General features: G+C 36.0%; 2 protein-coding genes and 1 long non-coding RNA gene across 3 annotated transcripts; 1 reads left to right on the top strand and 2 right to left on the bottom strand.

Moving 5' to 3' along the window:
• Window positions 1-166: 166 nt before the first annotated feature.
• Window positions 167-1,505, bottom strand: LOC103865029 (GDSL esterase/lipase At2g30310). Its single transcript, XM_009142809.2, has 3 exons — window positions 835-1,505; window positions 482-740; window positions 167-387 (listed from the first exon to the last, which is right to left on the bottom strand). The coding sequence occupies exons 1-3, from the start codon at window positions 1,459-1,461 to the stop codon at window positions 194-196; spliced, it is 1,080 nt and encodes a 359-aa protein (XP_009141057.1). The 5' UTR covers window positions 1,462-1,505; the 3' UTR covers window positions 167-193.
• An 867-nt stretch (window positions 1,506-2,372) lies between these two features.
• Window positions 2,373-5,534, top strand: LOC117133653. The gene is made up of 2 exons (XR_004457581.1): window positions 2,373-2,603; window positions 3,090-5,534. It is a non-coding gene; the product is annotated as an uncharacterized LOC117133653 (long non-coding RNA).
• LOC103865028 (protein NUCLEAR FUSION DEFECTIVE 4) lies at window positions 5,302-8,815 on the bottom strand. The gene is made up of 2 exons (XM_033290368.1): window positions 7,591-8,815; window positions 5,302-7,304 (listed from the first exon to the last, which is right to left on the bottom strand). Exons 1-2 carry the CDS (start codon window positions 8,694-8,696, stop codon window positions 6,872-6,874), a joined length of 1,539 nt encoding a protein of 512 aa, XP_033146259.1. The 5' UTR covers window positions 8,697-8,815; the 3' UTR covers window positions 5,302-6,871.
• Window positions 8,816-13,322: the final 4,507 nt, after the last annotated feature.

Below are 13,322 nucleotides of genomic sequence, written 5' to 3'. Positions count from 1 at the left end.
AATATTTTTTTACGGTATGTAATTTATTTACGAGGGTATCAATTATATATAAGAAACTCCAATCATAATTCGAAATACATCATCATAATTCGAAATACATCACCCATTCGATACGTATATCTCCTCCATAGGGGCATATATGTGTGCCTTGGTCATATCCAAGACTAAAATACATTTTGAAAATTGTAGTGACTTAAGTCTTAAGCCACCCTCGAATCTGAGCATCAACAAAGTTTCCTAGGTATTTGTAAGCAGCTTCCGAGGGATGAATTGAGTCCCAAAACAAGTGATCCGAATGGTTCGAACATGTCTTTGAAATGACATTACACATGAAGCCCGTTTCTAAGTACCCTGTCCCACAACATCCTTTTTTCGTCACCTTGAACCCTGTTTTCATTTTTACAACCATGAAATGAATTGCATATAACTTAATAAGAGAATATTTTAATGACTTGCGAGACAAAGAAGAAATGATACATACCATATTTGCTAGGTTTTTGGATCATATCCATCACAGGGTCATATACGTTGGCGTAAAGGAACTTGCTTCCTGGTAGAGACGCTTCAATCTCAGGCAGTTTCTTCACAAGTTTTTGATTGTACAAAACTGAGTCCGTGTTCTCTTGTTCCACACAAAATCTCATAACATTTCTCATTTTCGTGGTCATTTGGACCGGTAAACATCCCATTGGCGGCAACCCTCCGACAACTATATTCCGGCAACCTAAACTATAAAGTTCCTGCACAAAATAAGAGGAAAAAAATTGAGAAAATCAACGTGATAAATATAAAAAATAGTTTGAATAAATATTAATGATTTATAGAAAACAGTACCCTTACAAAACCGTCAAGCCTCTTGAGAACAAACTCTTGGTAACCATAGATATCAGGATACTCAAGACGCCTAGTGGGAATATCGTAAAAGTTCCAGATGAAATCGTTAGATCCTGCGCTTATGACCACTAAAGCATTATTAATTATTTCCATCGCTTTCTTGTCTCCTACGATACCTTTGAGACGAGCAATGTAATCCTTGAACATGCTTGGTTGTTTTGAGACTGGAATCGCCTTGCTCGAGAGCGAGGTACGATCATCATAACCCGCACCAGCAGATGCGAAACAGACTCCAGTAACAATGTCTTGGTCGGAGATGTTAGGTTGTAGAAACGGAGGAACAAACTCTTTGATGTTAAGTTTGGAGGCTATAACATCAGAGATTAGCTTTCCATTAGAGAACCTTCCGTTAGCTTCATGACCGGGGAGATCAACGCCGTAAGGGAGATGCTTAGCCTTGAAGACAGCCTGTGAATGGTAGTTGTTGTTGCCTGTGTCTGCGGTTGAGTCCCCAAAGATTAGAATTGCCGGGAAAGGTGGCTGTGGTCTGGCGTTTGTGACCGCGTTGCAAGACGCTCTGAGCGTTGCAACAAAGAGAGCTAGAACTATGGTTTTAGACATGCACATTGTGAAATACGTTATTTGATTTGCTGTCTTCACTTATGTAAAATTTGAAATTTATTTGGTTACTTATTTATAAGGGACCTTTGACTTTTCTGTAGGACATGTGCGGTTTGTTCCCTCTCTTATTTGTAAGTTTGTTTTTCGATTTTTGTGTGTGAGAAAGGAGTTAAGTTTGTTTTCTTGAAACTGAAAACAAATAGATAGAAAGGAAACATGATATTTGAATATTGGAGTCTAATTAAAGATAGAACTAGTATGGTCAAAAGCAGAAGAACGGAACTAAAATGTTAAAATATAAATAAAAGAAATTTGTTGGTTGAGTGAAAATTTCAAAGGGAAATACACTTACCAACATTATCGAGTCCATGATATAACAATTAATAATTTGGTTCGATAAAATATGTTCTTGTAAGGATGAGTGATGACGTAAAATGTTTATATAATACCTACTACAATGGTCCATGTAAGTATGTTAAAGACCATATGTATGACAATTGATTCATTCTTAGAATCTTCTCTCAATTTTAGACTACAATTGACCAACATTGTAATTAAAATACATTAGATATTGTTCACAATTGTATAAAGTCTAAAATTGGCCGGGCCTCTTCAGTAACAACGTATAGTATCATTTTTGCAAGTTGTAGCGTGAAGGTAATTAACCATCGATCATGAAAACAAAATCAAGAGAATGAGATATGGGAAATTAGGAGATATAGACATGAAAAAAAAAGTAATTCACCTTATAGCACTTTTACCTAACAGATGTATAGACAGCGTCAATAATACATAATAATACTATCTTATCCTTTCTCTTTCACCGGCTAACCTGCTACAATTAAAAAAAAATTATAACTTTTATTGTCCAAAGTAAATCGTGTATTCTCTTATTCCACACATCTTCTTCTTCTCGCTTTCTTCGTTGGTTCTCTCTGAAATTCCAAACGACCCTGCCGCTTCTCTGCTCCTACGGCTCGCCTCTCACTGCAATCAACTTTTCATCTCCGTCATCTTCCCTTCTCATCGGCTTCGGCTTTCCGGGCGTCGGTGGTTCGGTTTTGCGCGACGGTTTCGGCGGAGGGGAGTAACACCGCCGGAATCTCCAACTTCACAGAGTAGCGTTTTCTTAGAGCTTTGACAACATCGTAAGTTTTTTGGCTTTCTGATTCGTCTCTGTTTCTCTGCTTTGACAACAGCGTAAGTATTCGTATCCCATTAAACCATTCCATGTAGGATAGTAGCACTTGCGATAATATTTGATTTGTCTCACTTTGTGTTTAAGTGTGGTTCTCAGCCTGATGTCATTAATTTAAGTTATGCTTGTTTTGGGGTTTCTGTCTTTGTGGTCCATTGTTCATGGTCTAGAAATATCGATTATTTTGTGGAACACTAATCCCAAACTACATATATGTTACGTCTGTATCTGTATATTTAGCCTGATGAGTGTCATATTAACTGGAATAGTATGTTATTCATAATATTCCATTTCACATGAAATGGTACTTTCACATGATATGTTGTTCCCTTCGGTTGATGGTTCTTACCCTGCTTAGCTCATTATTCATTTATATATTGCATATGACATTGTGAACCATCTTCACTCTTTGACTCTCTTACTTTCCATTCTTCAGGTTTGTTATGGACGAGTTAGAGCTTCCAAGTAGATTGTTTGAAACAGGCTGCAAACCCAGTGGCAAGAAAAGGGTTAACAACTATTTCAATCTCCGTTGGATTGAAGTGATAAATAGTGCATTAGATGATGAGGACCTGACGATGTTGAGTGCTTCACAGTTTGACCAAGTACTAAAGATGGGGTCCCATACCTTCTCGGTTATGTTTCTTCATTACCTTCTTTCACGACAATTGATCAATGAGAAGGACTTCGAATTTTGGTGGCTTTTCGTGGGGAAACCAATTCGGTATGTTATTCAAGACTTTGCACTTGTAACTGCTTCTATTTCTATTTGATTCAGTGTATATGAAATGAAAATGATCTTATTTGTAGTCCCTCTCTGTTTAAATTTGGAATTGGGTTGTGTAAGTTTGTACGTTTGGTGTTCATATATGAAGTATTTACCATGATTTAATTTCAGTAAAATTTGAGCTGTCTAGGGATTAGGGTTTATATTTTTCTAACTTGGGTTTAGTGTTTATTATCAATTGTTTGGTTACCATCCCCTTTATCTTTGTATATCATGGTGCTCAATGCTTGATCTACTATACACATAGTACCATTTGAAATAGTACCGTTCCAATGGAATAAAAGTCTTTTTGTAACCCTATAACACACATTTTCCTTCTCGTAACCATTACCTTATACCCATTGTTTAAAGTTACACGGTGAAAATATCTTGGTAAATCAAGAGGTGTACGTGGCATCCTCTTACTCTTTCATATGTAATAGCTGTCATCAACTTGTGTTAGGTGTTTAATGTCAAGTGTAGTTTTACCACTCCCCCATTAGATTTGTATCCAAGTAACATAGTATACGGTATATGGAATGGAACATTTAAAATAATAAATACATAGCACAATTATATGGAATAACATTCGCATGAGATTGTACCTACGTTTCCCACTGCAAATTCCATGTGGCTCATGAGGTTTATATTTTCATAAGATTTGGGTTCCCTATGTATTGGGGTTTATATTTTCTTAACTTGGGTTTAGTGTTTACTATCAAGTGTTCTATTACCAATCCCATTAGCTTTGTATTTCATGTTGGTCATGAGGAATATAAATACATGTTCTCAATAGTATGACATGTGGATTTAATTTCACAAAGATTTGGGTTACCTATGTATTGGGGTTTATATTTTCTTAACTTGGGTTTAGTGTTTACTCTCAAATGTTATATTATCATTCCCATTAGCTTTGTATTTCATGTGACTAATGAAGAATGTAAATATATGTCCCTGTATTATTGCACGTGGATTTAGTTTACCGATATAACATAGTACATAATATTTGCCTCTACAATCATAGACACTTCAAAATTTGAACAATATATATATGTACTGTGCTATATCGTTTGTTACATTTTATATTCTATAGCTCATGTAGAATGGAAATGCATGTTACTTGGGAGTTTAGTTTATGAAAGATTGGGGTTGACATTGGATTAGGGTTTATATTTCCATATAGGGTTTAGTGATTAGTAGTTAGGGTTTAGTTTATGGAAGATTGGAGTTAACATTGGATTAGGGTTTATATTTTTATGTAGGGTTTAGTGATAGTTGATAGGGTTTAGTTTATGTACGACTACAGTTGGCATTGGGGCATGCATTACCAGCTTCCATGAAGGCATGACCATATCAACATTTAAAAAATATGTTAAGATGATCTTTAGATTGCAAATACATTTTTACCATTTCTATTCTATATGCCTCATGTAGAATGGTAATGCATTTTACTGGCCACCAATACGTTGTGTTTGATTTGCTTCTAACTTCATAAATGATATGGTTATGTTACCATATGGAATAGTTCTACGATATAAAAAATAATATTCTCTATTATGTGTAGTACTACTTGTGAAATGAAAATTAAACTTTATTTGCAGTGTTATGAAGGAAACATAAGATAGTAACTTATATTTTTGCAATATCTGATTTATTTTGGCAATATATGACTTCTCTTTAGATAAAGTATTACATATTTTGCGTCTATCATGCATATTTCAACTGTCCAATGTAAATGCTCTTTCAATTGGAACTATATTTGTCTTTATATTATTCTATCTACAATATATAGTATGGAACTACAGTTTCTGGATTCTCCGTTTGTTTAACGTTGTCTTTTACACTTACTTATCATCAATTCCTCTCTCTGCATTTTTTTTCCTTTTTTTGATTTTGAATATGGTTTATGCACGTGCTTCCAAAAGTGTTTCATTGTTATTAGGGGACAGAAAACCACCACGTTGTTTTTTCCATGTGAAAGAACCGACAACCTATTACATAAAAGGCTATAACCGGCAGAAATCAAGGCAAAAAGTTAGTGACTGCATTATGTCAAAATCATGTCCATTTCCTTGAGTTCTCACCGAAATGTGGCTAGTAAGCCAATTAACCCATGAGATATTCTCCCTCTCTTTTTTTCTTAAAGAAAAAATGATATATTATCTTTTTCTATCTCCAAGTCATTTGCACATGGTTGAATATATTTTGAAAATTAAACATCTTATATTTTAATATATGTATTATTTTAATTTACTCTCAATCTCTCTCTTAATTTCTCTCACTTTTATCGTAGCTTATGTATACAAGTACATAATTAATTAAATGGATACATATGGTTTTACTATTATATTATAATCTTAAACCAATTAAAACTTGCAAGTATCACGTTTGGATAACCAAGGAGTTTTTATCTTCTAGCAAATTATTTTAAATGAGTTGATAAATTCTTCAAAATGAGTGTTGTCATTGATTAATAGTACAAATCATCAACCCAAATGCCAAAATTTTGAGCTAGTACGGTTTATTAGTACATTAAAAATAATTTTCCCGTAAGAAGTGTCATACACTTCAATAACAGCGAAATGCTTAAGGCTATTAGATATACGTATGAAGCTTTTTTCTTTGAACTAAGATATAGGTATGAAGTTAAAACCTTAAATTCTGCATAAAACATGCATGTCTTGATGATCTCGACCATTTATGGGTTTAGGAGGTCTTCTTGTGGTCGAATACGTCCCGTCATCTCTCTCTCTCTCTCTCTCTCTCTCTCTCTCTCTCTCTCTCTCTCTCTCTCTCTCTCTCTCTCTCTCTCTCTCTCTCTCTCTCTCTCTCTCTCTCTCTCAAAATGTTTATTCTGACGTCTAATAAAAATATATGGACACCACTGAATAATACAAATAATTTGATGTACTGAGAATATATTAATAACTGTTGGAGTCTCGTAATTAGAAACTTTGTTCACACTAGAAACTAATCACTTAAATAACAGATGCATGATCAAGATTCTTGGCCCACGTTCGAACCAACAGAACATCAGCTACGCACCCACATAATATTTTGTTGAGTATATTAATGGGACTCACCCGAAATTTCGTGAAGTCATATTTCCCACTTATATTCAAACAAACTCGTTTTAAATTATTCAGCATTTAATTTATTAATGATCTTACACTAATCTAACAAAAAAGATTGAATTTACTATCATACAACTTATAAGAAAAAACGGATCTTTATTGAAAAAGAACTTTTCTGTATATCTATTTATACTGTTCGTCTATATTATACAATACTTTTACCCTCATGGCCTCATACCACCAGTTTAACACCAGATACATAACTATACAATAATATTTTCGTTTGGTACCAAAAAAACTTTCCTTTGGTTAAGTGAAAGCTTGCGTGAAAAACCAACAAAACGCTGCGTTTTCTCCTAATTAGTTATGTTTCTTCTTCTACAACTTCTGCGAGTAGAACTTGCGGTTGCGTAGATATAAAACGGTGGCTAGAACGGTGGCGACAGAACATAGCATTCCCCAAAAGATCAAAGTGGTTTGAAAGCAATACATCCCAAAACACTTTCCGTCAAAACGTCCGTCCAAGGCAGCTCCATCGCGGTAAACTTTAGCTGCAAATAAACCAAAAGCAAAAGAACCAATCGGAATGCTTCCGACAACAATGTTATGGTTAACTCCAAAATGTTTTGTCCCAAAAAGCTCTGCAGTCATTGTGACGGAGAGAGAAGTCAATGCTCCGGAAAAGACGCCGATCATCCCCGTGCTGACGTAGAGAGCAATGTCAGAGTCGATGAGGAGGAGGAGAAACGAAGCAACCATTGCTACAAGTGAGACCGCCATAGAAACCGGGCTTGATGGCATGTATCTGTTCCTGTAATGAATAAAAAATAAATTTAGAATAATTCTCGAAAGTTAGAATAATTTCCGAAAATCAGGGAAAATAATTATAAAGATGGTTTTCGATCGCTTTGTCCACAGATTGTTCAATGAATTAGACCAAACACGTAGATGCAGGGGATGCAACATGTGTTATAATGGTACGTGCTAGGTCAACGTAGTTGTATTATTATGGAATAATTGATAAGGTTTTTTATTAATTAGTATGTTCCTAATTAATACAAAAAGAGTAAAAGGACAAAGCTAAAAAGTGATTGTACCTAGAGAGGAAGTAGTCGAGTAACGAAGGAAGCAAGCGGCCGAAAAACCCGAACGAGGACGAGAGAGCGACCAAGGAAGAGGTCGCGGCGCAGCCACGAGACTCAGAGATTTGACCAAGATTGTTCATAAACACTATCCCCACCGTCGGACCGAACAAATAAAGTCCAAAATATATCCAAAAGTCGAGTCTCTTCCATAGTTTTGTCCACTCGACCTCTTCTCTAACTCCAACTATTGCCTTCTCGTCAACTTCTTCCTCTTTCTTTTGATCTTCTTCAAAAGGAGCTTCCAAGTTGTATACCTTTTGTTGACTTCTAGTTGAGGACATAAGCTCTTCAAACCTAACTCCACTTGGAATAGCCAGAGGAGCAAGAAGAAACAAAACAATGCCTACGAGTGCTAAAACCGCTGGAACCGAGAGAAGACTCGTAGCCACGGAGTATATCCCCGTGGCTATAGTCACAACAAACAAAAAGATAAAGCCCACGTTAACATCCCTAGATGAAAACGACATCGCTTTTGCTTCTCTCATCAACATAGGAGCCGTCACGAGACAACAAGCCAAAGGAACTAGAGAGCTGAGCAAAAGGTAACCAGAGGCAGCTTCGCGTTGAGACGAGTAGAAGAACGTGTGGACTATGTCGGTGTAGATTTTTCCACTCAAAGCTTGATAACTCGCCGTGATCCCTACGGCGACTTGACGGTTCAACGGAAAACTGTTGATGGCGACGATAAAACAAGCCGTGTTGATCCAGCAGATGCTGTTTCCGGCCAAGAAACTCAGCCCCCATATCTGATAAAACGATAACGTGAACATCTTTTTGACGATGCATAGATACTGGAGACCGTAGCCGGCGAAACCTAAAGAACCTCCGGCGAGAAGGACGAGCGGTAGAGGAATATGAATGGCAGCGATTCCGGAGATGAAACCGAGGACTTTTCCGGCGTCGGAGGCGAAGGAGAGGTAGTTTAGTTTAAACTGAGAGATTGAGAGAAACTCTTTGAGCTGTGAAGAGTAAGCAGGGAAACTCAAGTTGGTGCCGTTGATAGATTGAAGCCAGAGAAGAGCTACGAGGCTAAACCACCTGAGAACGTTGGGAGACATGTTACTTGAGATTGTGAATATTGAGAAGATCACTCGTTAAGGGGGTTTGTACTTATAAGTTATAACTGATGAAGGCTATGGCATTTGATGTCGATTTTATATTCTAATGGCATTTAGTATTGTGGTAATGAGAAAGGTGTGGTCAGTTTAGTAATCAAGAAAAAGGAATGAGGAAATTAGGGCTTAATTATTGTTTTAATTAAGTGTGGTGATGTTGCAAAATACAAAAGCTGACAAACTAGCACACGGTGCTAGAAATCTACCTTCAACTATGGTTTATGTCAACTCAATTCTACCGTTTTGGCTACCATGCTTGGATTCTTTTTAGTCTAGTATAACTTTTTGCTGGGAAAATAAAACATTATGTGTATACTATTGTTTATGTATATTTCCTTTATATAAACAATTAGAGGTACATTGGATCAAAGGTAGGAGTTTGATTTTTTTACCAAATCTCTTTTTATTGTATACATGATTTCGCCAAATGTCGTAACATCCTATCTTATTATATTCAACATTTTGTAAAATTATTCAAAATTCAGTTTATTGAATTTGTAATTTATTAAAAAATCTTTTTTTTTTGGATCAAACTAACATTTCATTCCATAAAGAAAAAGGTTTTACACTCCCATAATGGAGTTTGTTACAGACATAGCAAGGGCTAATTTTGCCACAGAATCAGCCTCAGCATTAAAGTTCCTAGAAATGAAATGGAAAGATATGGAATCAAAGAGAGATAAGTAGTGATAGATATCAAACATGATACCGAACAGTTCAGGTTGGTTTCCTTCCTTCTTCAAAAGATTGATAAGAGATAGAGAATCCGATAGAACCGCTAGGGATCGGACGTTTGAGTACACGGCAATTGAAACCGCCAAACGAACAGCAATGGCTTCAGCCATTAGAGCTGATGATACATAGCTATGCGCTTCAGATAAATTGTGCCCAGGTCTCTCCATACTTCCCGAAAAAAAAATCTTTAAAATCTCTTCTCATAGGAAAAAAAATATTTTTTTTATAAAAATGTATATAAAAGAATTCGAATGAATTAAGTGAAATCAAAGTTAAAAATCAGTAGAAAAACACAATGAAACTATCTCATATGGTATTTGAGAAAATTTAGAATGTTTTATTTATCTAAATATTCCCAAAATTTGAATATATCCAAATAAATTCAAATCATTAATCCAATATGTATAAATTTATATTTTATTTGAACTTTTATTTTTACAGTCTGACAACTAACTATGAGTTATAAATTACGTTTAATGTGTTGACAATAAAAAAGTTACGTATAATATATAACCAATGAACGAACTTTATGATTAAAAACTCACATATACCACAACTGTGTTTTCTTTTCTTTTATATTCTAGTTCCAATAGCCAATATATCATGTATGTATATATGTCTAACATCTTGGTGGTATACGATAGCGTATAAATATTTAAAAGAATTGATTTGAATATTTATATTACTAAAATGTTTTATTTTTTGTTGATTTGTCTAGAAAGAATTCAAAGGTTAAACGTATTTGAGATAAAATTAATAGTGGAATGATAAATGATATATTGGAAAGCTATTTTAAATATTCTATTTATTTCAAAAAATATATATTTTAGATTTTTCGTACATATTAAGAAAATATATTAAAATTTGATTGTAAATGCATTGTGTTTGTGAATAACAATTTTTCATACATTTTAGCCAATAGAAATCCAATAAATATTATTAACGTACCGACTTTCACACGATAAAAGGCCTATAGATGGAATGAACGGACGTAGAAAGCCTGCCTATTATACTTGAAGATCGGGCGTCACAGTATGTTGACAGTGACACTGGTTATATACTCGTTAATTTTTTTTTTTTGGCATTTTTCAGATTATACTATACATGTATGTTCAGTGACAAAGAAAACTAATGTAAAACATAGAAGTAGAAAGCCTGCCTATTATAATTGATGATCGGGCGTCACAGTATGTTGACATACTGGTTATATACTCGTTAATTTTTTTTGGCATTTTACAGATTCGTACTATTTATGTATGTTCAGTGACAAAGAAAACTAATGTAAAACATAGAATAATCATCTCAAAGATGATTTCAGAATTAAGGTGATGGTCAAGGCCAATTTTCGGTGATAACAATATCTTCGCGCCGGATGCAGGTGTTTTCAGATATGTATTCCTGTTCTCTCTCATGCAATGAAGATGTAGGTCGTAGTTAGAACGATTTTATGGTTAATGGTTATCATCTTTTTCAGCTACGATGTGGAAGTCTTTGACATATGAGGAGGTTTTTATATTTAGTAGCTCATATATATGTACTTTTTAATATAGAGTATACAGTCGTGAGTCGACTGATTTTTACTGATAAAATTACGATGAATATGATTTTTTTTTGGAAAATCACTTATTTTTCCACACAAGTGGTGATCGGTCGAACAATAATAGTGTTTGTTCGGTCATCTACTTGATCAGTTGGCCATCATTGATCACCAGGTCTTTAGACTTCAGATGCTTTGGGATTGGCCGATCATTAAAAATTCACATGTTGCACATCAACAATTGTAGCTCTGGTCTGGTGAATAAACTTTTTGGATCATCTATTAAAAGTTTAAATGGTGACAAGTTCAATTCTCCTTAAGAATTATTCTCATACGTAAAGTTAGTTTAATATGGTCTGACCAATGAAGAGCTGGTTTAGTGAACATGCACTCCCTAGTCCTTACAAAAACAATCGTGGCTTTTTCCGAATACGAAGAAAACTTAAAAACACTTCTTTAAGACTATTATGAACCATATGACAACCAATCTCATAATGTTTTAGTCCTTTCGCAAAATTATGATTATTTGCTATGTGTATATTCGGGAGCATGATCAACATAACATATACATCACTGAGAAATTGCACAACAAAAAATGTCGCAAACATCAAATATGAAATGTTAAAGAAATTTATATATGATAATTGTGTGCAATTATTTGGAGCCTAAACATCACGTAAACATTTTTGAATATTTATTTATTTATTATGAATTTTATATTATATATTTTTAAATTTTTATACTTAATTATAAAATTATTTTAGTGAAATATAATACAAAATAAGGTACACAAAATAAGAAAACCAAATAAACTTGTGAATTTGCACTAACAAACCAACTTGGGAAGAAGAAGGATAAGCTTTGACTATACACATGCAATTTGATGGTGAAAATAATATCATAATCTACTCTTTTTTTTTTTGAAACTCATAAAACTTAAATTAAACTCGAAAGTTAGTTGGAGGCAATTAAATCACCCACACCAACCAAGTTCACAACATCAATTTCAACAGCATGCAGAGCTAGTTTAGCTAGCCTATCAGCTTGCACATTTTTTTCTCGAGAAATCCAAGAGAAGGAGACAAACTCGAAAACAGAAGCAAAGGATAAAATGTCTTCAATGACTCCATACAGCTCCGGAATTCCCTCGCCAGAGTTTATAGCTCGAATAAGCTGTGCCGAATCCGACTCGAAAGCCACCAAACTCCGTTCTTCGCATACTCCCGATCTAACTGCTTCGAGGAGAGCCAGGCCTTCCGCGACTAGGGGCGAGGAGACAAAGTTCACCCGCTTGGAGAAAGGCCGTTGTGCTTCAGGGGAGAAGATCACCCAGCCCAAACCCGCCGTTGTCCCTTCCGGGGTCCATGCTGCGTCAGATCTAATTGTCACCGTGCCTGAAGGACGCTGGGGGGCGGGCAGGGGCGCTAGAGGTTTACGGGTGGTCTCGTCTTCTCGCTTAGATTCCCATTCTCTAGCTAGGGTCAAAGCCAAAGATAGCGTGTCCTCAGAGGAACCTGAGGAGCCTTCAAAAACAAACTTATTACGTGCCTTCCATAAACACCAGGGAATCCAAGGTACCAGAGATTTGGAGGTGATTCCTGCCGGTGGTAAGCATAAAGTGGAGCAGAGTGAGGGCCATTGCGCAGCTAAATCTATTATTCCGCTAGTCTCCACCTCAGTTGTGAACGGAGCCAGTCGCCACACCTGTCTCGCGAACCGACATTGGAAGAAGAGATGAATAATAGATTCAGGGGCTCCACATCTTTTGCAGCTTGGGTCGATCGGGATATGTCGTTCAGCAAGTCTCTCTCCCACGGGGAGTGCTCCCTTCAAGAGTTTCCAGGCAAAGGTCCGTATCTTTGGGGTACATCCAAGCTCCCAAACATTCTTTTTCCAGTTAAAATTTGCATTTATCAGGGCGTTTTCTCCTCCTTCTTCTCTGTTCACCACAGAGTAGTATCCTGATTTCGTAGAATAAGAACCTGTTTTTGTTCCTAACCAGATGAGCTTATCCGGAGCCCCGGTTTGACTTGGCTTAATGCGCAGAATTGTTTCTTCATAGTCAGGTACCAGACGTTGAATTTTGAGAACATCCCACTCGCAGGATTCAGGTAGCATTAGATCAGAGACCAAGATCTCCAGATGATCCTGGTTCGGCGGTCCCATTGGGCGCTCTTGGTTGCTTGTGTTCAGCCACGCATCATGCCATACCTGGATAGACTGGCCATTCCCAACTAGCCATCCCAGATTTTTAATGAGTAAATCTCGGCCTAGGAGGACACTTCTCCAGCCGTGGG

Source organism: Brassica rapa, chromosome A04, assembly GCF_000309985.2.
Source record: "Brassica rapa cultivar Chiifu-401-42 chromosome A04, CAAS_Brap_v3.01, whole genome shotgun sequence".
Lineage (NCBI taxonomy): Eukaryota > Viridiplantae > Streptophyta > Magnoliopsida > Brassicales > Brassicaceae > Brassica > Brassica rapa.
Note: the sequence above shows the minus strand (reverse complement) of the source record. Positions and strands in the feature narration are given on the sequence as shown.